At 38.8% G+C, this 26,596-nt stretch overlaps 1 protein-coding gene and 1 long non-coding RNA gene across 4 annotated transcripts; both read right to left on the minus strand.

Moving 5' to 3' along the window:
* Positions 1-414: 414 nt before the first annotated feature.
* Positions 415-23,962, minus strand: ap2a1 (adaptor related protein complex 2 subunit alpha 1). Of its 3 annotated transcripts, XM_082177411.1 has the most exons (22): positions 23,186-23,962; positions 18,877-19,088; positions 15,200-15,393; positions 13,686-13,815; positions 13,434-13,535; positions 12,494-12,753; positions 12,189-12,357; positions 11,933-12,070; positions 11,674-11,856; positions 11,463-11,560; positions 11,046-11,277; positions 10,778-10,963; positions 8,846-8,979; positions 8,403-8,465; positions 7,918-7,989; positions 4,896-4,978; positions 4,558-4,648; positions 4,299-4,421; positions 4,099-4,215; positions 3,934-4,003; positions 2,905-3,039; positions 415-2,364 (listed from the first exon to the last, which is right to left on the minus strand). In XM_082177411.1, the coding sequence occupies exons 1-22, from the start codon at positions 23,250-23,252 to the stop codon at positions 2,287-2,289; spliced, it is 2,937 nt and encodes a 978-aa protein (XP_082033537.1). In that variant the 5' UTR covers positions 23,253-23,962; the 3' UTR covers positions 415-2,286. The 3 variants fall into 3 exon arrangements, with proteins under 3 accessions (XP_082033537.1, XP_082033538.1, XP_082033539.1); XM_082177412.1 differs by lacking the exon at positions 8,403-8,465; XM_082177413.1 differs by lacking the exons at positions 7,918-7,989; positions 8,403-8,465.
* Positions 5,138-7,911, minus strand: LOC309504518. The gene is made up of 2 exons (XR_014208096.1): positions 6,584-7,911; positions 5,138-5,593 (listed from the first exon to the last, which is right to left on the minus strand). It is a non-coding gene; the product is annotated as an uncharacterized lncRNA (long non-coding RNA).
* Positions 23,963-26,596: the final 2,634 nt, after the last annotated feature.

Below are 26,596 nucleotides of genomic sequence, written 5' to 3' on the forward strand. Positions count from 1 at the left end.
ATCTTGTTTTTCTACCCACCATTAAAGTGTTGTTTAGATGCATAGACCTGAAGATAGAAGAAAATAATTGTGATTAATCTAATTTCCTACCTGAAAGAAAGGAATAGTAAAAATGTCAAGTTTGATTAAAAAAACAAGTTAACCAAAGTTAAATTTTTTACTATTCCTATTCCATTCTGCTTGAAAATAATTAGAATTATTTTATTCTATAGACCACCATAGCCATTAATACTATTGTTACATTTTTAAACCTTTGTTTTTGGCCACCTAACATCTTAGAGCTGGAGTCGGGCCTAGACCATGATGTGCTGAGAGACACTATTTTGTGCTTTGTGCATGTGTGAGATTCAGCTGTCAGCCCTCCTAATATCTGTGCCCATCCCTAACACACACACACACAAAGAAAACACCTGGTTCGAGTATATGGCATAATTTTACTTTCACATTATTCAGTACAGAGTAAATTTAATCTAACACAGGTATCTGACAGGTTGAACAGCGATACACCGGGGCTGCATTAGCTAGCGGATACTGCATAGACACGCGCACACACAGAAACACACACACCATGACTGTGACTCTAATCAACTACAATGACAATGTCCCCAGTACTGCATCGAGGGAAGCGTGACCCCCAGCTGAACTAACATGACTATGTCGCATAAATTCCATTATATTTTTTTACACAAGAATCACACAGATTAACACCACACTCTCACCAAATGATGCTGACCAAAATCGTTATGATCCCTGTACGTGATTGACAGTTGGCAGCTGCTTTGGTCCAGTGCTCCCCCTTAAGCCCCCCGTCCTCTAGGCCTAAGAATGTGTGTACAACTGTGTGTATGCGATGACTTCTCACAAACTAAGTGCTTTCCCAGGTTTTAGCTCTGCAAAAGAAAATATAGGTCTCCAGCTGTGGTCAGTCACCACTCAAAAGTTAATAGTGCGTGTGTGTTGTGTAAAGATTTAGTAATGAGGTAACCACTATCTACTATTCATTTCAGTCAACAACTGTGCTGGAAGAATGATGATGTCTATGTCTTCCAGATGTTTTTTTTTAACGATATTACCAAAAAAAGGACAACATTTACATAAAGGTCCACAGCAGTTGCACTCTTCACGTGCAGAAACTCACACACTGGCGGACCTGACCTTCTCTCTGCTTCACTTCCTCTTTCTGATTCTAGTTCCTCCCCAGCTCGTTTAACACTGTACAACTACCCTGAAACGGTATGCCCATTCACTCGTAGTACAGAATGGAATGTCCAAAACAAAAGCAAAAAAAACATTAGACCATTTAAGAAAGCATACAAACACACCGACAATACACCACTATCAAAAACAATAAAGAGACATACAAATGCAACCATGAAGGGTAATCATTTACATGGTTTATATATATTTATATATAGAGATTTTTTTTTTTTTCAATAAACATTGTCAGATAATGGGGGTCAGAAAGAGTACTGAATACATAGGACAAGAACAGGAAAAAAGGGTCGGGACTATAAAAGCCTTTCCTCTCAAAGCCTCTTAAAGTGCACTGGCCATTTCTATGTCGGAAGGAACGCGTGTACGATGCAATAAACTGTAAATGCATGTGGAATCTTTTTTTATTTTAAATTTCTCTATGTACACCGATAGCTCTGAATCTGATTTCAGGAGGAAAGCGAGAGAGATAAAGCGATGAGGGTTAGTGATTCTGGCCTCTTTTAGAGAAGTGCCGTTACGTTAGTGTATTGAGATTGGTTTTTTTTGTTTTTGTTTTTACAAGGGAATGTTCCAAAGAAACAGCTAATGTGCAGTTTTTGCGGTTGAAACTTTGCGGATTAAAACAGGAGAGAGGGAAGACTTGCTCCACTTCCATCTTTTTGCTTGACTTTTCTCCCTCCCCCTTAACCCACAACATACACACATACACACACAAGCTGTCAACACAAGCACAGGAGTTGATCGTTGAACAGGCAGGACGGAGAACGGAACTATCATCATGACTCTTTCACACATGTACGAAAAAAACAAACACGCGCTTCCTTTCGTTCCATTGCTCACACACAGGTAAACACCGATAAAAACAAGAAGGGCAGCGCTGATGATAATAACAGTAATAATAATAATCATTATCAGAAGGACAGTAATATGGCTGCCAGAGGCTGACAGCTACTTTTTCCCTTATGCATGAATGCTTTTTGTAGAATCTTTATTCTGGGGCCTTTCAGGTGGAACGCTGGTCTGGTCTGGTCTGCGTGTCGGTTCTAGATGGTGCTAGTCTCGGCTGGCTTTCTAGAACTGTTCCGCCAGCAGCTCACAAAGACGCTGGGAGACAGTGTCCTTACTGCTGCGCAGGGTCAACCGGTACATCTGAGACAGAGAGAGAATAAAGAGCATTACACCAAATGTAAATGCAAACACACAAACAATTGAGGAAGAAACATCAATTGTGCAGATAAGACGCTCATTCCGCTTTCCGAATGCGTGTCTGATCCATATTGTTGATACATAGACTAAATGTAAACTTGCACTATGGACAAAGGAAACTCCACATATACAAAGAGAAGGACGCTGCTGTCACGCCAAATGAACTGGGTTTTACTACCAGACATGGAGTGAAATCACAAGAGAGGGAGGGAGGGAGGATGGGAGGTTTTTGAGGTTGAGAGGGGTGGCAGGATGAATGTGTTACCTGCTCCCCAGACTTGAGTTGCATCAGCAGGCACAGAGACACACAGACAACAGTAAGATGCAATAAAACTGACTTGGAAAGAAACCTGTGCTCCATAGCAGCAGGGAGGGATTGTCAAGACTTTTGATGCTTGTGGCATTTCGTTGTTTTTTTTCCCTTTCCTTTTGTTTGTGTAATATGGATACAAATATTTGCATAAAACGAATGTCTTTTCATACCTGGGCTTGTGCGTTGGGCTCGAGTCTCAGCAGAGAACCCACTTGCTGGGCCTTGGTTTGGATCACTCCAGCACACACAAAGTTCTCTGGGTTTGGATCCACGTTCTCCAAGAGAGCCATGCCTAATCCCAGTAACTACGAAATGTAAGGGAGAAGGGAAGGGTGGCAAAAGACTAAAGATGAGAATCAAATGAAGTGACCTCTTGTCTGCAGGACTATTTCTGCATAGGGGTGTCACAACATACCAGTATTGACGATAATAAAAAATTAAATATCATGCTAATACTACACATACATTAATATTGTAAATAATCTGATTGACTTTGCAACATAGTAAGTGGTGGTATTGCACCCTAACACTGGTTGCCATGTTATAAAACATGTGTAGCTACTACTGCAGCACAGAATCATGTTGGAGATCACGGACGAAAGCAATGCACTCTACCTGCACCCGGAAAAAGCCGATGTGAGAGTTTTTGTGATGTCAGTGTGAAGTGCCGACCAACAGTAAGTTCTTTTTGTACAGTTAATACAGTTTATTTTGGCCATGATAATCATGTAGTGAAAATCTGATATTGCAGTATATATAGTGTGCAAAATGTGCAAACATGTTGTATGCCTAGAATAACCAGATACTTGACCACATATCCCAAAATATGTAGCATTCAGATTAGATAACACTGGGAACTGTATCCCACAATACAATGCACTCGACTATCCATTTTCTTGTGATGTATAAACCTAAATAATATATCCATAATGTTTTTCTTGAATCATTAATTCATTGAATTGAAGTTAACACATTTTCATACAAACTCAGATTAAAAACGCAAAACAATAATTTTTTTTGAGACAACTGATAAATGGACACTGAATTAACCATGCAAAATAATAAGGTAAAGTGGCAATTCTGCATACTACTATTTGAAAATGGCCACTTTTGTGTGATGTACAGTATATACCGTAGAGAGTACGCAGTAGGCTAGTATGGCATTACAAACACAAGTGAATGTAAGAAAGTCAACTCACCTTAGCTTTGAGCACTTCGGTGTCCATGGCATGGTTGGCCTTGAAGATCTTCTGTGCTTCTTGCTGAGGCCTGTGAGGGGAGAATTGAACATGTTTCTCATTTAGAGAACAGTTTGTGATGTATGTAAACAGTAATCTGTCTTATGTGTACACACAAACACCTACTGGCTGAGCTGTTTCCAGCGCTGAAAGAAGTCGTGTGATGCCATCTCTGTGGGCTGGAAGAACTTGTTTATGGTAACGGGCAGCTTGAGTGTGAGGTTCTGGAGAGCTCCGCCATACCTGAGACAGCATGAAAGCTTTGTAAACCTCAGAGTGCATGTTGATTTACCATCGTAAACCATTGAAATGCGTGCATCTGTCACCTGAACTTGATGTTGAGGAGCGGTGCATCAAGGAAGTCAGTCAGACACTCGATGTTGATGACCTGCTGCACCTGAGCACCTCCTTCTATGAGAGGCTCCACTGTTTTAGTCTGAACGTTGAGCTGTGGGATCAGTCAAGGTTTTGCAACGAATCAACAAACCAGCATCCGAAGATAATCGACATGACAAAAAAAGCTCACTTTATCAAAACGTGTATAAGAAGGAATGAACATGTGTTGGCATGTATGAATGAAGGATATGAGATTGTAGCTCTCCTGGGCAGGTGACCGTGGTCGTGAAGGTTACAAACTGCACTGACGTCTTATTGCCATAGAACAGATACATCCGCCCTGGAAGATGAGGCAACATACACGCAATTTGAATACCAAGTCAAATATTAACATGGTAACAGGTTTTTAAACTGCTAACACAATAGATTAAAAATAAGCCAGAACAGCAAAAATGTGTACATTGAAACCACAATCTCTTGTAAACGCAGGTTAAAGTACAATTAACTTGATGACATAGTCCAGAAGTCAGCTGACATATACCTCCAGATGATGCTATTAAAATTTTGCAGATGTTGTTGTGACTCACCCAAGTTCTGGCGATATTCAGACTTTATGCCGATCTGTAGCAGCTGATTCTCAAACAGAACTCCATTGTTCTTGCACACAAACCTGAGGGCAAGAGATAAGAGTGTTTGTGAGGCAGAAAAGCTTGCAGGGACAGCTAGCAATGGTGCTGTTTTTTAATGGTGGGTTCACGTGTTGGAAGAATGATCAAAAACATGAGCTGGGAAAATTCACCTTAAACTCACTCCCAATTTTTTGGGGGGGGATCTTTAATGTTATTTTGTTATGATCAGTAAAACAGGTAATTACCAACAGTGTTAGTAAAATATTAGCTTCTGTTCATGCTAAGGGACTTGGATAAGTTAGAAAATTTGGCAAGTGTTCACTCTAACAGGCAAGTCAAGCCAAGCACATCAACACTGGAAGAACGACTTCCTCTTAAGGGAATAGGACCATCCGAAGAGCACGTGAATGCAGCATAAGACGGAGGGTGGGTGTTGAAAGGGAGACCCGAGAGTCAAGAGACAGTCATCTGAAGCTAAGCAAAAAAAATAAAAAAGTAGGCAACCATCAGAGCTACCGAATGTGGTTGACTATGTAGTGCCATGGTCTCTCTCATCTGATCAAATAATAAGCACAAGTGTTGGAGCTGTGAACTAGTAGTTAGAGCACATGCTGACACACATAGCCATGAAGCTTATTGGGGCCAGACAAGCCCATCTAACAATATTTCCCAAGATTTCCTGCCAACACTCTACTATGCCTATTAGAGATGCACCGATTACAATTTTCTGGGCCGATTCCGATTTTTCATTAAGTTTGACCTGCCGATACCGATTTTAGCCGATTCCGATTTCATTTTTTCTAAACACTTTACAGCACACACAAATATTTATTTTATATCTTTTCTGTAATAGAACATTTTACAATTTGCATAGTACATCTTTTTTTGAACAGATAAACGGTATAAAATAGAACTATATAAATTACTCCAGGTGTAATTCACACACATCTAAAGTGCAGTGTTATGGAAGAACCATTTCCTTTTCACATTCAATATCCAATAATTTTTTTATACATGTATTTAGCAAACTAAACGTCTGTATGAAAACAGGGAATGGCGATAAAATAATATATAAATAAAAAATGTAATAAATGTAGCCTTGCAGTATAAAGATATTTCTCAAAGCACACACACAGGCCTATTGCAATCACTTGTACAAACTGAATAATAAAACAAGTTTAAATGGGTACATTTTCTATAAATATTAGTCTTCGTTTTCTTTTCTGACATTGCCTACTCCAGTTCTTGTTAAAAACACGCACATTCTGTGCATTTTGGGCACTTTTTTTGTGAAACCCTATTTAGGCTATTTTGTCCATCAAAAGTGTGCTTTCCCTTTAATTGAGCGTAAGCAGTGCAGCAAATAGACTCGGCGCCGAAACACGCGCTTCACTGCTCGCGACGCTCCTGCTTGACGCTCACGCGCTGCTCCTTTGGTGAATGCACTCATTGATTAACATGCATGCCGGAAAAAAAATACGCGCTTGCGGTATTCACGAGGTTTCCTACATGTGTGTTCCGCTGATGTTGCGCGATGTTAATCATGCGGCGCCCGAGTGCATTTGGCATAAAATCGGTATTTGTCAGACTGACCGGCCGGTCGCCGGTCACGGCCGATCACGTGAAAATCGGCCAATTCCGGTCACCAGCCGATCAATCGGTGCATCTCTAATGCCTATAAATAAAATTAGCACAAAGGGATTCTTATATTGGAGTACATCTATACACATGCCTTAAAGGGATAGTTCACCCAAAACTGAAAATTCTGTCATCATTTACTCACCCTCAAGTTGTTCCAAACCTGAATTTCTTTCATCTGCTGAACACAAAAGATATTTTGAACCAAACAGATGATGGGCCCCATTGGTTTCCATAGTATTTTTTTTCCTACTATGGAAGTCAATGGGGCCCATCAACTGTTGGGAAATTCAACTTAAAGAAATTCATACTGGTCTGAAACTACTTGAGGGTGAGTAAATATGACATAAGTTTCATTTTTGGGTGAACCAACTCTGAGTCCAAGCAGAAGTGTCCACAATGTGCAAGCAGACACGTTATTGGTTTCATGGGTTAGAGATTTTGAGTGAGTGCAAACTTACTGAAAAATAACTACTTGATTTTATCATGTTTACATTTACATTTATAATTGTCACTAAAATTAACGGCCATGATACATAGATTATAGGTCTAATTCTGCAGCACGAAATACAAGAAGGCTTTTCGCAACATTAAATAATTACTGCTATGTTGTTGTTGTTTTTTACATAGACACTACCGTTAAAAAGTTTGGGGTTTGAAAGAAATCTTTTATGGCTACCAAGGCTGCATTTATTTGATCAAGAAGCAATATTGTGAAATAATAATGCAATTTAAAATAACCATTTTCGGTTCGAATATATCTTAAAATGTGATTTATTCCTGAGATATCAAAGCTGAATTTTCAGCATCATTACTCCAGTCTTCAGTGTCACATAATCCTTCAGAAATCATCTTAATACACTGATTTGCTGATCAAGAAACATGTATTATTATAAATGTTAAAAACAGTTGTTAACATTTTTTGTGGAAACCATAACTTTTTTAGGATTCTCTGATAATCAGAAAGTTCAAAAGAACAGCATTTATTTTAAATAGAAATCTTTTGTAACATTATCTTTACTTAACAGTCTTTACTGTCACTTTTGAGCAATTTAATGCATACTTGATGAAAAAGTATTCACTTCTTTCAAAAAACACTTACTGACCCCCAAAATTTGAACAGCAATGTATATTTAATACTAATAAAAAATTTAAATATTTGTAATAAATGAAAAATACTGCCAAACAGCTTCTACACTACATGCCTAAGATTAACAGTAACATACAACAACCAAGGAGAAAAAGAGAAGGAGGTATAATACGAAAGAGGCTTCTGGTGATGGTTGTCTGAGATGGTCGGGTGACTGAATGGAGGCAGTGAAGTAGGCGAGTGAGCTCTTACTTGTTGAGCAGTTCGTTTGACTCAGGCAGAGGAGGAGCAGGATCTTCAGAGACCGCAGAGGGGGGAGCAGAGCTGAGAGACCGAAAGCCAAGAATGGAGAGAGAACAGAGCGGCCCCAGGAGATGAAGAGAGGGGTGAGAAGTGTTAAGTGTGAAAAGGCACAGATGGTTATAACAAATTAAGGATGTTAGAAAGTGGTGAGCCGGTAAAACGAGAAGAAGTGTAGAGTGAAGCCAAAGTAGGAAGCAAGAAAGGGGAGAGAAAGAGAAAAGGCAGAGGTTAGTACAGGAATTACATCTGTGGCAAATAAAATGTTAGCAATTCATATTACAACCACACAGCACACAAATAGAAAATACTCCACAGAAAAGAACACATTTACACAACAACATCTATAAATAACCAAACAATTAAGTGTTTATATGTGACTGTCAGTAAGTTTTGCTGTAACATATTGACACTGTAGTCAATCACTGGCCCCTTACTCCGAGTCACCAGGACCCTCGGCCAATAGGGAGTCAGAGCTTTCAGTAGGGGGTTCCAGATCTCTGCCATCGTCCAATGAAAAGCAAGGACGTGAGACGCACACACGTTCACGCATACACACAAACATGTGCGCACACACACCAAAATGAGGGAGATGGAAAAGGGAGGGAAAGAGAAAGAGAAAAAAGAAGCAAGAAAAGAGAAAGACAGTCACATACGCAGCAAGATAAAGGACACAAGATTACACAACACACAAAGAGGAAGACAAGAAGAAGAACAAGCGATAGAAAGTGAAAAGACAGAAGAGCAGAAAGCCTGACAGACGTATATGCAAGCTCTGAACATCTGGACATGTTAAAATATTAGTGTACTTCACTTCAGTTAATTAAAGCAATTACAGTGGACTGAAAACAGGATGCTAATGAACCGGATTCTTATTTACCTCAGGAAGCCATCATCATTGACACCAGCCTCTGAGAAAACATCAACCAATAAGCTGCCTGCGCTGGGAGCGGCGGCGGTAACAGGGGGTACCGTGCGGAGACCCAGCAGATCGGCAGATGGGGATGGAGTGGACTAAAAGAAAAAGAGCGTTCATTGCATTGGATTTCGGTTTAATAAGGAGATGCTGAAGTGTTTGAATCAGGATGTGTGCAGTGGGTGGGTGTTTTCTCAGGAATTGCTCTGCATTTGCTGACTCACTTCCCTGTAACAACGTAAACATGTGCAGCTGCTTAAGTCTGCCGCATATTAGTTTCAGCCTCAGCCCACAGACTGCCTCAGAGTACATGCTCTGACCATCTGATGTATATTGCCCACAAAAGTGGTAAGTGCTGTCTGAAATTGGCAGCTCTTATCTGATGCACCAGTGTGACTAGAAACAAAATCATGTTTATAAGGAACTTGGTTGATAAAATGAGCACTTTACAAAAAACAATATTTGTCAAGTTACTGCCAAAAACATTTAGTTTTGAGATGCTGAGTAACAAGATAATCAAAAACAGAACTGTACATTGTGCTTTGTTTTTCAGTAATGTCTGGACTACATTTTGGGTGGGCAGGAATTTTGATCATGCTGGTCTATTATATTAGCTATTACAGATAAATCTGACCCTATAAAGCATGTAAAAACAATATGAAATGTGACAGATCAATTTTAATATCAGTCAGATATACTTAAAGGGTTAGTTCACCCAAACATTTAAATGATCCCATGATTTACTCACCCTCAAGCCATCTTAGGTGTATTTTTTTCTTTCAGCCAAACACAATCGAAGTTATATTGAAACATACCCTGGCTCTTCCAAGCTGTATAATGGGAATGAATAGTACCTGAGATTTTAAAGGGGGTTAATCAAGGCCTTCTGTAGCAAATTGATGCCTTTTTGTAAGAAAAAAAATAGATAATTATAGCTTTATAAACTGTAATCATTAGCTTCTGGTAACATCTGTCCGCGCGTTCATGAGAGAGTCGAGTTCCGATGCATGATGTAGGAGTAGTGCCGGGGTGCCCAATCCTGCTCCTGCCAATCGAATGTCCTGCACAGTTCATCTCCAAACCTAATCAAACACACCTGCCTTTAATTTTCAAGTGATCCTGAAGACCTTAATTGGTTGCTTCAGGTGTGTTTGATTAGGGTTGGAGATGAACTGTGCAGGACAGTCGATTGGCAGGAGCAGGATTGGGCACCCCTGGAGTAGCGCAAGCTTAGGTGCGTAGATGCCTCTCGCGGTTTAAACAAATAGGGCTGGCAACAAACTCGAGCTCCTCTGACATTTCTCTTTAAAAATCTCTTTTAATTCATGACCGGTGTTTTGTTTTGCTCTATCCTCTGCGCTTCCACGTTCGTCATTGCGTCATGAGACGGGTCAAAGGTCGCTCTTCGGCCGGAACTAGACTCACGTACGGAAGCCAGTGATTCTAGTTTATAAAGTTATAAAAATTGATATTTTTCTTACACCAACGCATTGCTTCACTTCAGAAGGCCTTTATTAACCCCTCGGAGCCGTTTGGGACACTTTTACGATGCCCATGCCAAAAATGGTGCCCATACACTCCCATTATAAAGCTTAGACGAGCCAGGACATTTTTAAATATAACTCCGATTGTATTCGTCTGAAAGAAGAATGTCATATACACCTAGGATGGCTTCAGGGTGAGTAACTCATGGGAAAATTTTCATTTTTGGTTGAACTATCCCTTTAAGACTGTGCTTACGAGGATACTCGACAAAATGGCCATTTTAGCATAAGTTTGTGTGCTTTTGTCCGTTCAACCACTGTCTGAAGCGGCTTTATTATTTATATATATATATATACTGTATATGTATGTATATCTCAAGCAACGTCATCCATGTGTGTTTGTGTCCCTCACAGCATTAGATGCAGCAATGCCGGAGTTGTCTCCTCCTCTCTCCCCCCCTCCATTGAGTTCTCCCTCTCTCTTTCCCTCCTCTAGTTCATTCACAGACACGGCTCCTGGTCCTTTCTTCTTTTTCAGCTTGGCCAGGATGGACGACTCTCTCTCTGGGAATGGAGGCATCTCCTCAAGCACTGTGGCCTATGCAGTAACACACAGTGATATTATGCAAACAAATAAATGGTGTCAAACAAATCAACAAAATATGTGCAAAAGGTCTCACCAGGACATCAGTGCTGGCAATGGAGGACAGTTTGAGATACTCCACAGCTCTCTGCTGCAGCTCGACATCACTGTTCCTGATCTGGCTGTCAGAGCGCAGCACTTCCTGAATGGTGCTCTTTGTCTCCGGGAACAGATTAATGAACTTAATATAGGCAGAAAGCAGCAGGGCACGCGTGGGGACTGAACACAGGTGAAACTTAGAGTGGAGCAGGTTAAACTGAACCAGAGGACTAGTGAGATGGAAGGATAGAGGTGAGATGAGTGGAAGCATAGTGCAATTTGATGAAAAGAAAATGGAAAATGAAAAAGAGACAAAAAAGAACAAGAGGACATCATCAATACAACAATAAAACACATCTATAACACCAAAGTGCAAAGTTAGAAAACATTGCTATGAGTGGTTAAAGAAACTCACCTGGAACGAGGATCACCAGCAATAAGGTTACCAAACTCCCCCAGGATGTAGCCTCCAACCTTCACCATATTCTCATGACAAGCTGGAGCCTGCAAAGCCTGTGGAAATGAAAAGAGAGCAGAAAACCAAGTGTTGCATGAAGTATCGCAATGACGGTGGAAAAAAAATGTTGGGATCTTTGGACAAGTAGTAAACATCCGATGTCATTTACCTCAAAGACTGTCTTGGCTGCATATCCCTGCACATCATCACGGTTGATGACGATCTGGATGACGCGGTACCACACTTCCTCACTAACGTAATCCCCAGCAATGCGGATTAGGTTCAGAATGGTGTCCACATACCAGGAGTAGTCTACTGCATATTTCTCTGCCAGGATGGCAACCTTCAGTACCTACAGACACAACAGTCACTCATTTTAACAATGACCTATGACTGAAGAGATACGGTAGAGATGAAGAGTCACACACCATTTCCTCTCTGATGGAGTAGTCTGCTGTCTCCAGGTAACTCAGCATCTCGGCGACAATCTGCTTGGCATTGCTGCGATCGCACATGGCATAGAGGAGGTCAGCAGCTCTCTGACGCACACTGACATCTCTCTCAGTCTGCCAGCAAGATAAATAGAATGAAATGGTTATAAACAGTGTTCATGAATAATAAAAGGAATCTGTCATTTAAATGAGCATTTTTAGTTTCTTAAGACTGCAGAATCTAGCCACTTACCTTCAGGGCGTTGATGACTGTCTCTATATGCGTTTTAACTGCCTCATGGGAAAACTCAGAGCTGGCAAGGGTGCACATGCTTTCCAGGGCCAAGTAGCGCAGATTGGTCTCTCTGTGCTGTAAGAACTGCCCCAGCTGGTTACATGCCCGAACAAGAAGATTCGGCTCGCTGTGGAGAAACAAGGGCCATGAATAGAGTTTAAGTACAACGATGAAATGCTAAATACAGATAAAGCCAAATCAAAACATCATAGCAGATCGTTTTAAACAATGCCCTCTAGGTGAGAAATGGAGACAATGTGCACCTGTCATAGTGGATGATGAGAGAGATGGCTTCGAATAAGATGGCATTCTTGGCATTGGAGTGCTGAACCTTCTTGGATTTGGGTGGCTCTTGGGCTTTGTTGAGGATGGTCTCCAGACACTCCACCAGTCGTCCCTTCACAGCACCATCTTCAGGCGGCGGGTAGCACTGCAGTAGTCGCAGCAGCTTGCAGGACAGCCACGGAGCAGGAACGAAGTAGTAGGTGTAGTCCTGCAGGTCAGTGGACGCTGAGGACACAATCTAAAAATGGAAAAAGACTATCAAACACAAGATAAATCTGGTGTTTCAAAGAATTTTGTTTTTCCATATGATTTTTCAGTGGTAAAACATCACAAATAAAACTAGTCAGTGGAACTGGCAATTTGCTGCACAACCATGAAAAGCTGGCAGAATCAACCAAAAACAGTGCAGACATTTTTTTTTTTTACACATTTTTTAAATGTTGCAAGCTGACAGAAAATGTAACAGATTTGATTTATTTAAAAAAAATCATTTTAACCTTACATTTTTGGGGAGTTCTGTATACTTAAAAAAATTTCTTCTGATGGTTTAACAAAACTGGCTGTTCAATTGTGGATATAATAGACCTTAGTCAGGAGGATAACACCACAACCAAACAAGGCTGTGAGGGATAGAAGTACAGTGTGTTCAATGGATTGTACTGTTGTTTAACAACATACTGATTGTTCAGCAGACGAAGCATCTTTCTAAAAGACTCTCCATTAAGCAAACCTTTTTGTCAGCTGAACATCTATGGCCTTATTTACTTGAAGTAATCCATGATAAAGTAATGCTAACCTAACAATTTTAAACTCTTTACATTTAAGTTATATATACACACACACTACAAAAGTTTGGGGTTGGAAAGATTTTTGTAACAATTTTTGAAAAGTCTCATGCATGCACACACAAACCCTCACCCTGCTGAGACGTGACACAGCAAGTGACACACAAGTCTTGAACTCATCAGGGTTCTTCTGGCTGAGACATGTGATCAGAGAGATCGCAGCAGTGACCACACCCTAAAAGAGAAGAACAACAGACAACTAAGAACCCCTTAAAATCACATTAACCACAAAGAAAAATGCTGATCTATAAATGTGTACATTTTCAATATAAACGGGCATGTGTATGAACATCATGAGGTTGTGCTCCCTGTGTGTCAGACTTACCATGTGCTGGTCATTGAGCAGGTGCACCACTCTAGAGGTCCATTCTCCCATGAGCACCAGGTCTGGCGAGGTCTTATACAGGCGGAGCAAACACAGAGCGGCTGACTGCTTCACACTGTCCATCGTATCTCTGTCATTAGGATAGGAACTACATTAGCCATCTACAGCAGCATTCACCTACTGAAATTAAAACGCTTAGAGCAAGACACTATATGTGAACAGGGTAAAAACTAACACCGATATCACCATACTTTCCCCAGCTGATTATCTAACGAAATATGCACAATTTGCATACATTTCCAGAACAGACATCTGAACATCAGATAAAGCTAGGTTTAAATTTTGTTTTATTTTGTTAATATTAAAGTTAATTTTGGATCTCTTTTTAAATCAGAAATCAGAAAAAACTGTCAACAGCTAGAAAAATTATAATTTTCACCATCAATTTATTCATAAAGTGTATAAACAGGTGAATAAGAGGTTATAAGAGCAATCCCCACTGTAAAAACCTTCAGTATATAGATAGGAATAAAATGGAAATTTTGGTGTATGTAAGTGCTACTGATGTGGAGATTTCTGACTCGTTTTGAGAATACGGCCTTTAAAGAAAATAGCCTGTAATTGTAATCTACAGACACAAAAAGATAAATCATAATCAAAATAAAATCTCTAATACTGAACTCAAGAAAACAAGAAAGTGACACCACAAACATACACTTCCTGTTTTATTAATCCCATTTTCCCCTTACACAATTTAGTTCCTTCTTTGTGACGTCCTTCACTTTGAATCCCTCAACCTGAATCCCTAATTGTTGCACTCATGTCAAAGCTGCACGATTCTGGATCAAATTTAAATTTAAATTTTGTTTAAAATAGAGATAATGATTCTCCTACAATTCTGAAAAGAAAACTAAACAAAAAATAACAATAATAATTTGAATTATATAAAAATTTTTTAAATAAAAATCATTTTGAATGAATGATCCAATGACTTGCTCATTAACATTTCACTTGTTTCACTACTGGATGAATTAGTGATTTGAATGAATCTCTTGAATGAACGAAACCATGACAAATACATTAACTTGTCGCCACCTACTGGCCTAACAATGTAATTGATACAATCTTTATTTGAAGTGGCAAGTTTCAAAAGGTTATTTACTCTATTTTGATCGCTACAGTAGACATCAGTGTTTATCCGAACTAAAAAAACTTTTATCCCCGTACTTCTGTAATAATACGAACATTTGTAACACAGAAATAGCAATACTGTGTGGTTGAAAAGACTGTTTGTGAAACTGTTTCATACCTATACATGACAACTGTTCTGTCTGGGTCAGCGCGGCAGCGCCAACGCAAATTTTGAATGTTCGTCTGTGATCGTACTTTTCAAAGGTTTAACAGACATAGCTGAATCGCTGACATTTAAGAATAAGACCGCAGGGGTGATTGAATTCACAATCTTTTAACAATGAATCACGCAGCTCTACTTGCACCAGGACCAAGTTGCTCACCCAGCCACAAGGATGCGCGGAATCTCTCCAGCGAAGGCCTCGGCCATCTCTCTGCTGCCCACGTTGGCGATGCAGTGCAGAGCCAGACACATGAAGGTGGGGTTTCGGCTGGACAGGTCATTCTTGATGGCATTGTTAATCAGTCTGATCAGTTCACTGTTACTGTTTACCAGCACAGAGATGAACAGATATCCCTGGAGAACAAATAAAAGACAAAATAACAAAAAGAAGCGGACGATTATACTGCACACACTCTTGACTGAGGGCAAATGAGTGTACGGTAAACCTGAAATAAAGACTGCATCAGTGAAGAACTGTCATCTTCAAACAGACTCAGAGCAGAAGCCCTGTGAGCTTGGTGGATAAGCACTAAAACCACGAGAGAGAGATTTTCCCCCTCGCTGAACTAATGTGTCTCTCCCTCACTGCTGCAAGGGCTGAAGCTCCATTCGGTGTATCTGAACACCAATATAACAATTCACTGAACTTATCAAAAATGAAATATTCTTTGCATTTTTTACTTACAAAAAACTGACTGTCTCTTTCAGGAAAACTTTGGTTATTTTTCCTTATTCTGTGTGGAAGATGAAGATATATATAGCTGATTTGTGTGTGTGTGTGTGTGTGTGTGTGTGTGTGTGTGTGTGTGTGTGTGTGTGTGTGTGTGTGTGTGTGTGTGTGTGTGTGTGTGTGTGTGTGTGTGTGTGTGTGTGTGTGTGTGTGTGTGTGTGTAAAAACATTTTATTAATTTTATATTAATTTTATTTCATTGTTACATATTAAGCACTTTTTAGTTTGTTTGTTTGTTAGTTGATGTATGATTGTAATTGTTTGTTAAATAAAAAAATAAAAAGTGAATAAAATCTTCAGCAACAAAATTCAGCATCCAAAACATATTGGCTGAATTTAATATCAGAAGAGCAGTGGAACGTTCCAGCTAATGGATGCGTTGAAACTGTTAGCTGGAGGCTGTGACTCCTTGTTTAGTTTGAGACACTTAATCTCACCATACAGCAGACAATTTGGTGACCTAAATCAGGTTTGGAATCCATTTTAATGTGCTTATAATTCTTATTTCAAGAATCATAGGTAACTAAGACGTTGTAGTGAACCTGTTTGACTTCTATACAAAGATATTTGAGTGAAGATACCTCATTTTTTGGGGCTTACCTCATGGCAAATGTGTATTGAATATATTTGACCCATATGGTAGGAGTAAGTCAAAACAAGATGACATCATCACATTCTTCAACATTATAGTATAATGTCTTGCAGTGAAAAGGACCTTTACAAAAGGCTAACAAGATATAGGATCTTATCTTGTTTCTAGTTCACGGAAGAGTATAAAAGTGCAACCCCTTTACAATTTATTAGCCCTAGGTAAATTTAATTATTTTTGCCATGTACAGTATTATCCAAGAACAAATGCTATGGCCATGTGGTGTTTAGTGACAACACATGTTGTTGTCTAGTTTGCATTGTAAATGTTATTTAAATGTATTTCCTTTTCAAGGAAAAGGATAAGCTGACTCCGAATGGCCCTCAGTTATGCAGTCCTTTTTTGTACCGAAGCATGCTCAGATTGTGCCCTACTTCTGTCAGAGTTACCCTGCAGAGAGCTGCGTGGCTGATGGGAGTGTGACTGCTAGAGTGGCTGTTTGATCAGCAGGAGATAATTAGACATCATGGTAGGTTTACATGGCATGGAGTGCCACTAAGCTTCTCTGACAAGATAAAAAACACATCTGTTGTGTTGTCCACTCTCACTAGCTACGGCCACATTCATCAGACACATCCAAATGTTCAAATCAAGAGAAAGCCCCTTCCACAAGAGTAAAACTGTATCCTAGAGTCATCACTTTCAAATTTCAAATACATTTTCTACACTATCATTCAAAAGTTTGGGGACAGTAAGATTTTTTTTTTAATGTTTTTGAATGTGCCATGCGCAGTTGTTTGATCTAAAATTCAGCAAAAACAGCAATACTGTAAAATACGATTTTATATAACTCTTTTTTATATTAATATATTTTAAAAGCATCATTACTCCAGTTTTTCAGTGTCACATGACCCTTCAGAAATCAGTGTAATGTGCTGATTTGCTGCCCAAGAAACTTTTCTTAATATTATAAATGTTGAAAATTCTGTAATATTTCTGTAGACACTGTGATTCAGGATACTTTGATAACTTGCATAGCATTTATTTGAAACCGAAATCTTTTGCAATATTATTGTCTTTACTGTAACCTTTGATCAATTTAACAAATCCTTGCTGAAAAGTGTATATTGGTAGTAATACTGCACAGGCTGTTCACACTGCACACTGGATATGTTTATTCTGACAGTGTAGTCAATATTCTGCATATCAGTTGACTTGCATGTCTCTCTCTATGCAGAAATATGAGAGTATGTGTCATTAAAAGAAAACACTGAAAACAGTTTGCCTCTGCTAAGGTCCATTAATGACATCTTGCCATGGTGCAAGAGTGTAAAATAACATAACATAAAACTATTATCCGTTCATGTATGCAGTGTTTGAAACTAGCCTGGGTTTCCCCATGCTGCTTTGTGCGCGATTTTATTCACGCTGCTAGGCAGCCGGGACACCATGGACCAGATTTTCCCCTCAAAAAGGGAACAAATCACAGAACGGGGAGGGAGCAGCAAGACGATGACGACGTCTATGCGACACACCGAAGCAGTTTGTTTATATCTATGGATCCAACATATCAGACACGAAGTTACCTTTCGATGCAGCCTTAGATAGTGTTCTAAGTAGTTAATAACGCAAGTTTATTTCGTCTTCTTCCTCGACGAATTTCTGTCGCTCTACATACTTCATCTGGTATATTGAAACGATTGGCTATGAGGTACGTACAGGCGCATTTGATAGACATTCGTAGCGCCCAATAAACGGCTCTGGGCATTCGTAAACCACGCCTCAAATACGAGAAAATGAACATGTGGTTCCCAGACCACGTCTCAATGAGACGAGGTCTGACGTTAGCCAGGCTAGTTTGAAACAGCATATGTTGGCTAATTAACAAGATGATGCATTGTGAATGGCATCTGAAAACCAGGATAAATTAATTAATTCAGACACTACTGCACTTTGTGTACCCTACAATCATATCCTGAATGAAAAAAGACAAACAAATCTGTTCCCCTTACAAAAACACATTTACTAAATTTTAAGCAGCCATACACACACCTTTATATCTAGGGCCCTATAATTTCTGTAAAACACGAACAGAATTATGTAATGCAGTCATGGAATTTACTGTTTAATGTAGAATGTCACAGAATTGAGCAAAATTCGGATGAATAAATCAAAAGTTGCGTGATATTCGTGACTCTGTGAATATTAAACAGCAAAAAGACTGCTATTAAAATATGAAGTCTGCATGTTCTGGGGTTCTCTGTGTGAAGTGACAAAACTACACCAATGTCACCAAAGATAAGCTACTATGTCCTGTACAGCAGTAAAGTGTGCAATAACTTACCACAAACATACATGCTTGCACACACTCACAAAGTCAACAATGGCGCAATTCCAACAAATAAAAAAAGATCAAAAAGGCCAACAAAAACATTTCACAACACCTTAACACATCACCCATTCAAGAGTTTACTATATACATCCACACAGTAGAATATTTTAAGACAGCTCCACTTACAATCTGTTTCTCAGTGTACTTGTTGGAGCTGAGCAGGTTGACAGCCTCCATGTGGCCGAAGTCAATGTCGTGGCCCAGGAGGAAGATGAAGAGCAGCTTGCACACATACTTCTTCTTGCTGTATCCATCCAAAGCCTTGTCTCCTTTAAACTTTGAGCGGATGTTGGCTAACTCTTTATTTATGCGTTTGATCTCAGCTTCCTTACTCTTACCTGAGGAGAGGAACAGAAAACAGGGTGATATAATAACTGGGTGATCTGAACATCAGGAGACAACAAAAGCTGGCAAAATGTACAGCTGATGCTGATATTTTGCACCAAATTTAGATAATTACTTGCATTTACCACAGTACAGCTTAGACAGCTGCTTGGTCATAAAAAATATGCATTCCTCCCTGCCTTCATTTGAACATTGAATTATTCTTATGCATCAAAATGCTTAATGAATCTTCAAAAATCAATAAATCAGTTTCAAGGATGTTCAAAATATCATTCAAACCCAGTATATTAAAAAGAAGAACAAAGATAAGGACTTACAAGTACAAAAAACAACAACAACACCACACACACAGGCCACATTGTTATTACCAAAAACCCTGGCATGATTTACACGAGCTCATATGGCTGTGTCATTACAGATATTATGAAAATAAGTGCACTGAAAGTGAAATAAAAGGAGGGCCAGAAGAGCAGATGATGGTAAATGAAGAGGACAGGAAACCAGGAAAGACGACAGGAAATAGCAACACATTTTTGGGGGGTTTGGGGTTAAACAGGATAAAGTCCTCTGAAAGATTAAGTCCCAGTGTGTAAAAAAAAATCTAATATCTGGAAAAGCCTAGCAAAATGGACCAAACAATACATACATGTTCTTGCAAACATGTCTCCACAAAAAAAAAAAGAAAGAAAATCTATAGCCACTACACCATTAGCATGCAGGTTAAACCATTTCTTGTGCTCAACTCCATCACTCACCCTTGGGCAAAGCATCACATTTCTTATTTTCTCCAATGTCACTTGTGCACACTAGAGGAATTCACTTTGCTTTGTATATACACTTTTTAAAAAGGGATCTGATGACATATAAGTAACTGCTACATGAGATGATGCTACAGGGAAAATAAATCCTTTGCTAAATGCAAAAAAAAAAAAAGTGTAGTGCTGATTACTCATGGTTCGGTTTTTATCAACGGTTTTAGGGTCACGGTTTCTGTACGGTTCGGTATGTGCTATGTTCAGGGGAAAAAGGAATAGGCCTACTGTCAAATAAAAATAAAGAAGCAAAGACCAATCAATCAAATTACAAACAACAGCACAAATAAATAGCATGTTGACAATCTGTGAGTGAATTTATCAGTTCAAGCACAAGACTTGAAAGAGGACTCAATATTTGAGCGCTGTGTCTGACACATGGCTTTCAGTGTGCGTGCATCGGTCAAGTGCACACAAATCTTCTTACAGCGCGTTCGAGTTCTCTTTTGCGTTGTTGTTGTTTTGATCATCGCTGTTGTAACGTATTGGGAAGCCGGAATGCGTATCCATCAGCAGAAACATACATTAGCCAAACTTTTTCTGTTTTATGCATTATTTTCAACAAAAAAAATTAAAGATGGTTCATCAGATTTAAGATGAACCGCAGTGCAACCATGGGTGGAGAATAGTACAGTTACATTTTTTACCGAGAACCGTTACACCCCTAGTGCTGATTTTATATTTTGGTGCAATATCGTGTCTGCAATGTCTTTTCTAAAAGCAGTATCATCCAGTATTATGACCTTCCTGGTCCAATAACTTTTGAACAAGCACACATGCTTTTACTGGTGTTGTAGTTTTAATAATTCCAGTCTGAAACTAATGAATTAAACTGTTTCAAAATGCACTTTTTGCTGAATTATTAGAAATGTAGTTTTTGCAGTGATCATTGGTTTTATAAGAATTGCAAATGACTCACTAATCTTGCTATTATGGTAGCAATGAAGGACTGAATTAGCTTTTATCCACAGAATACACTCTCATTCCATCAAAGTTACCTGACATAGCTGCAAGCGGCATGGGTCAACATTTATTCCTACAAGTGTAGATGGTAACCAACTTAAAGTTCAAGCTGTTTAATGGCTGGCTTCTCTGTGCAAAAACTTGCAGAAACATGCAATCTGATTTCAAATGTAGCCAACACCAATCATTGCTAACTCTTAGACAAAACAACTGAATAAACAGAGAAACAAATCAAGTGTATCAGAGACTGTACTAAACACACTCACAAAAGTTTAATGCACAACTTAACTGAAAAATGGACTCACCTCAAAGGCATCAATGACACAAATCTATTGTGTTAGCGCTATGATTAACTGACTAGGATCTCAAAATTGAATGTCAGCATGTACATTGCATTCGCATATCCTTTTCTAATTTAGCATTTGTGTCATTCTCCAGCTCACAATTATGCTGAAATGAAATGTATCTGAAAATTGCTAATTCAAATCATGTCATGTTCAAATGATGTTTACTGTTGAGAATACCAATTAATGGAATTATAAATTGAGCAGAACTATTTACTTAACAGCCACAATGCACACTGATCTTATTTTAAAGAGCAAAGAAGACTTAAGGGCTGCATTTGGAATCGCATACTTCTCTACTATATAGTAGGCGAAAAACGACAAAAGGAATGCGTCCGAATCCACAGTACTCATAAAAGAGTAGGCAGAAGTACCCAGATGACCTACTACTTCCGGTGAGATTCTGAAATATGCATACGATGGACACTTTACTGTCCCATCAAGCTAGGGGAGAGCAACCGACTGGATTATATTCATATTATATGCAGAACATACTTTATCAAACGTGAAGTAATTACTTCAAAATAAGTACCTACCTACTCAAGAGAGTAAGCGATTCCGGATGCTGCCGAAGACTTTCTTGACTGTTTTACATTATTGCACAAACCAATGAAAAGCTGTCATCAGACTATTAATGATCTCATGTTTGACTTGATTTTCTTTTTTTCATTATTTATATTTATATATGGTGTCCCAGCTGGGATACATCATACCAACTGGGATAAGTTCAATTCAATTTTCATTTTATTTTTAGGGGGGTTGCAGTTATGAGTTAATAAAAATGATTATTTACATATTATTTTAATATCGATCACAGGCCCCAAGATCTAATCAAATCATATTGTGGCATATTTCAAAATCTGCAAATATCATATCACTGTCTAAGAGAATCAACGTCAGATCGTATCATGATGACGAAATGTCCAATTTAGATTCCTAGTGAGCACATCATCTCCACAAACACACATGCATTATCAACTATGCCATAGTGTGCTTTTTTTTTTAGTATGGAAGCTCAAGCTACACAAAGTTTTGTGCATAAGGCACTAAAATAAAATCTGGGTATCAGAAAGTATAAATACACAACCATACTGAAAAAAGAAGAGCAAGTCAGCATGCCAGAAAAACAGCAATTTCACAGGACACCTGGAACTAGGTGTGTTTGTGGTGTCAAAACATGATGTATGATACAAATTACAATACTCAAGCCAAGAGCTCAGATCCCCACTGTTAACATACGTGCAAAACAATTAACTTTCACTTATATGACAAAATGTATCATAAGTTCTTACCCTCGAAATTGGCTATTTTAACAGCTTTTTTTTTTAATGTTCAACAGAAAATGTGGATCAAAAAGCTCACCACTATAAATGAGCAGCCACTCTTTAAACCCACAAAATTATTAGTCTCAAACTCCTACCATGACCCTAAAGAAAGATTAACATTTTAGAGGTAAAATTTGAGGAATAACCCGGGCAAGATCCAGAAAACTACAGACTCCTTAACAAGATGACCCTCCTATAACGCTTAGCTCAAGGCGACAGCTTGATAACTGGATTATCGTGAAAAACACATCTGAAAGAAGTCCTCTTGGCGAGCAGCGATATCAACCGCTATCCAGCTAGTCAAGGTGACGAGAGCAACAGAGACAAGGCATGCTGGACAGATCCTCTGCAGTGAGAGAGTGGCGGCCTAGCGGGCTCTCTGGCGACCAAGCATCATTCCATCACCGGAGCTAAAGCTAACGGGCCTGAGTGATCGCGATTACTCTCATGACCTCCTTCACCAAGAGCCACTGATCGGACTTGCTCCTTTTAACCTTCAATTCTGGCTCAAAAGCACCACGGATCACAGAAGAGCATATCATACATAGGCCATTTGACTCAGTTTAGGGCGTATATAGGAAGAGTTGAGTGCAGCTGTTCGCATAAGAAAATGACTAATGGTGTTTGAGTGTGAAGGGACACTTACAGTTTCTGATGTCCGAGATGAACACCGCTAATCCTCGCATTCCATCTCCCTTCGACACAGCCGGCATGTTTGCGGAGTTTTTTTCTTCAGGCCGGCTTCAACACGAAACAAACGACTTTCAGATGTTCAGAGGCGCAGGTTTCACAGGAAAATACACCGAGCTAGCGGGCTAACTAACACGAACTCACTAACACTAGCTGCGAATTTAGTCTTGAATTTTAAGCGCTCGTAAAGCACACAAATAATGTAGCAGCGAGAGTGTTTAGGAATAAAAGAGCTGAATGCAGTGGCTGAGAGAGAGAAGCTGGGGAGTCAGCAGCGCGACTGGTGTTTCCGTTGGCTAACGTTAATTCATTCAATCCTGTGAACTCTCTTCAATGGGAAAGCGAAGCAAGGCGAAAGCTGATGATGCGGCAATGACTAATTAAAAAAAAAAACTAGCCAACGTGTTGTTTTTAATGTATGGTTACGCACCTAAAAGTCGATGGCGTTAAAATAACAATCGATACCTCTTCTCTGGCTTTAAGTCACGCACGGCAAGCTAGCCAAATAGCTAGCGAGCTGGCTAGCTCTATCAAATGTTAGAATACATCACCCAAATGACCGCGATAGGACAACGGGGAATTCTACGTTTTGACGAACTAATCTGACAGACCTGTTTCTCGAGAAAGAGATAGCTATATGCTATATTTAGCCGTCAATAACGTACGAGACTTTTCGTTCGGTCGGTGTCCCGGACGGAGCTCGTGACAGAACGGGCACTGAGCTCGCTCTGGCGCTTCCTCCCCAGATGTCCCGCCTCCAGCCCGTTACTCGTAATCCGATTGGCTAGTTGCACTTCTGTCCCTGCCATTCAATGCATAATTTGTCCGTTTAAACGTCAATTAATTTTTTTGACCATTTTAATTGGCTTGAAAACAAGATCGACACCGTTGAAAGTATCAAAGTACAAGTATGTGGGAATGGTGATAAGTTGCCAAAAGAGAGGTTGTAAATTATACCAATTAAATCTGACGATTGGTGTTCCCCGGTTTAAAGCTGCTATTTGCAATAGAGCGCAATTTAATGCGTGGAGGGTATAAAGTATTTATATAATCGTGCAAAACAATATTGTACGCTTACAATATCAATCTATCTATCTATCTATCTATCTATCTATCTATCTATCTATCTATCTATCTATCTATCTATCTTCTCATTCATTGATGTGATGGTATAAGCATCTGTCAGAATCAAAATCACAGGATTGTCTAAATTTAATCAAAATTGCAGAATGGTAGGGTGAGCTCATTTGCTTAAAGATAATAAAGCAATAATTTTCCTATACACTGTAAAAAGCTATCAGTTGACCTAACTTTCAAAAATTGTGGAAACCCCTTGCCTAAAAATGATTAAGTAGGCTAAGTAAACTTGGGTACATGCGTAATTGAAAAAAATATGTGGAATTGTCAAGTTTTTCAATTACGCATGAAGTTTATTACTTAATAATTTTAAGGCAACGGGTTTCCACACATTTTTCTTTTCTTTTTTTCTTTTTTTTTTAACAGTTTTTCTGATTTGCTAAAACACATTTCTTGAAACCATCACTCACTTTCTCAAAACCTCAAACACAAAACCAAATTTTCAAACCACATTCAGAGAACCTCTGACTCTTCTAGCAAAATCAAACAATTGCCTCACAACCATTTTATCTGTGCTCAAAATCAAACAATGCTTCCAGATCATAAACACATGAGTCAATATTACAAACACTACAGATCATTCGTTAGACACTACATAAAAAGCCAACGCATGCAGTTACAGAAAAAAAGTATATTGTAACAAAGTAAACAAATATTACAATTACGTAAAAAAGTAAAGTTCACAACTTGCAATAGTAAAGTGAATAAATTGTATATATGCACTGCAAGTATATTGTACTGAATATAGTATAGTATTGAATGTCTGTATATTCAGCACTTGCACACTGTGCAAATACAGTGACCCAACTGCAAAAGCCAAAAAGGTTACAGTAAAAAAGTCTAAATGAAAAGCATGTTACAGTAAAGTACACTCAGAAGAGTTGTGCAACTGCAAAATCAAGGTCAGTGAGAGAGATTTTATTCTGCTTCAGCATCATGTCTTCATGTTGGGTTCAGACCGAGAACTTTGTCCACATCACAGGCAACGTCATCTCTGCAAGTAAAGGGAAAAACCATAAAGCCAGATCCAGCCATTACAACATTCTCCACACCTGCTCTTTCTCGTCCTCCTCCTCTTCCTCCTTGTTCACCACCTCTTACAGTTTTTCTGAATTGCTAAAACACATTTCTTGAAACCATCACCTTTCTCAAAACCTTAAACACAAAACCAATTTTTCAAGCCACATTCAGAGAACCTCTGACTCTTCTGGCAAAATCAAACAATTGCCTCAAAACCATTTTATCTGTGCTCAAAATCACATCATTAGAAATAAGTGAAAACAATTTTGAGTCGTTGTGTGTAAACGATGACAACAGTGTTGTAGTTGTGTTTAACTTTTGCCTGCCTGTGTTTAACATTTTGAAACATAAGTGCATCACAGTGTGAAATGTGTTTTAATGAGTGAGAGTGTGTTTTAGAGTTTTGCAAAAAGAGTGCATGAGATTTGAACAGTGTTTTAACTGAACTTGTTTAATGTTTTACAGAAAGAGTGATTTATTTGACAAATTGGTTTAGGCTATTGATAATTTGGTTCAGAGAATGGGGTTGAGTGTTTTAGCAATTCAGAAAAACTGTGAGTTAAGTCAACTGATAGCTTTTTGTCAAAAAAATGTACACATGCTGCTCTATACATAAATGTACATATTTGATTTAGTATTTTACACGCTTGTAGGGGCACAGGGAAGCTATAGTTTACCTGCAAACACCCTGATGACCAGTCCATCAAAGGAATAATTTATTCCTAAAATAATTTTCAAATAAGTTATTAAATATGATTTAAAATCTATTTTATATATTTTCCAAAAATGTGATGACAACTGGGATTTGTGATGACAACTTCTTGCCCCAGGGAGCCATCTTACCTCATTATGGGGCAAATGGCTCCTTTCAGTTTTGTGCTGTCTAAACTAACAAATGTGTCCAATTATTTCCCAAAATAATATACTGGATGATGCATCATGTACATGTACATGGTAAAATAATATCTATATTTGTTACAATTTAGCAGTAAATACACTATTCTGAAGGCCACACCCTACTATTATTATTTTTATATAAGTGCTTAGACAATAGGTTGCTCGTGGCTTGGTTTGATAAGGATAATTCGTTCAAAAAATTAAATTCTCTTACCCTTGTGTCGTTCCAAACCTGTTTGACTTTCTGAAATACAAAAGAAGATATGAAGAATGTGGTTCAAACAACATTGATTATGATTGTATTGACCAAAAA

Source organism: Leuciscus leuciscus (assembly GCF_965113295.1).
Source record: "Leuciscus leuciscus genome assembly, chromosome: 1".
NCBI lineage: Eukaryota > Metazoa > Chordata > Actinopteri > Cypriniformes > Leuciscidae > Leuciscus > Leuciscus leuciscus.

What these genes read in the sequence shown, in the direction of transcription:
- ap2a1 (XM_082177411.1), bottom strand. Translation starts at nt 23,252, where the DNA reads ATGCCGGCTGTGTCGAAGGGAGATGGAATGCGAGGATTAGCGGTGTTC. An exon ending in TTGCCAGCACTGATGTCCTG is followed by an intron (nt 10,964 to 11,045) that starts GTGAGACCTTTT and finishes GTTACTGCATAG; the next exon opens with GCCACAGTGCTTGAGGAGAT. An exon ending in AGCCCAACGCACAAGCCCAG is followed by an intron (nt 2,365 to 2,904) that starts GTATGAAAAGAC and finishes TCTCTGTCTCAG; the next exon opens with ATGTACCGGTTGACCCTGCG.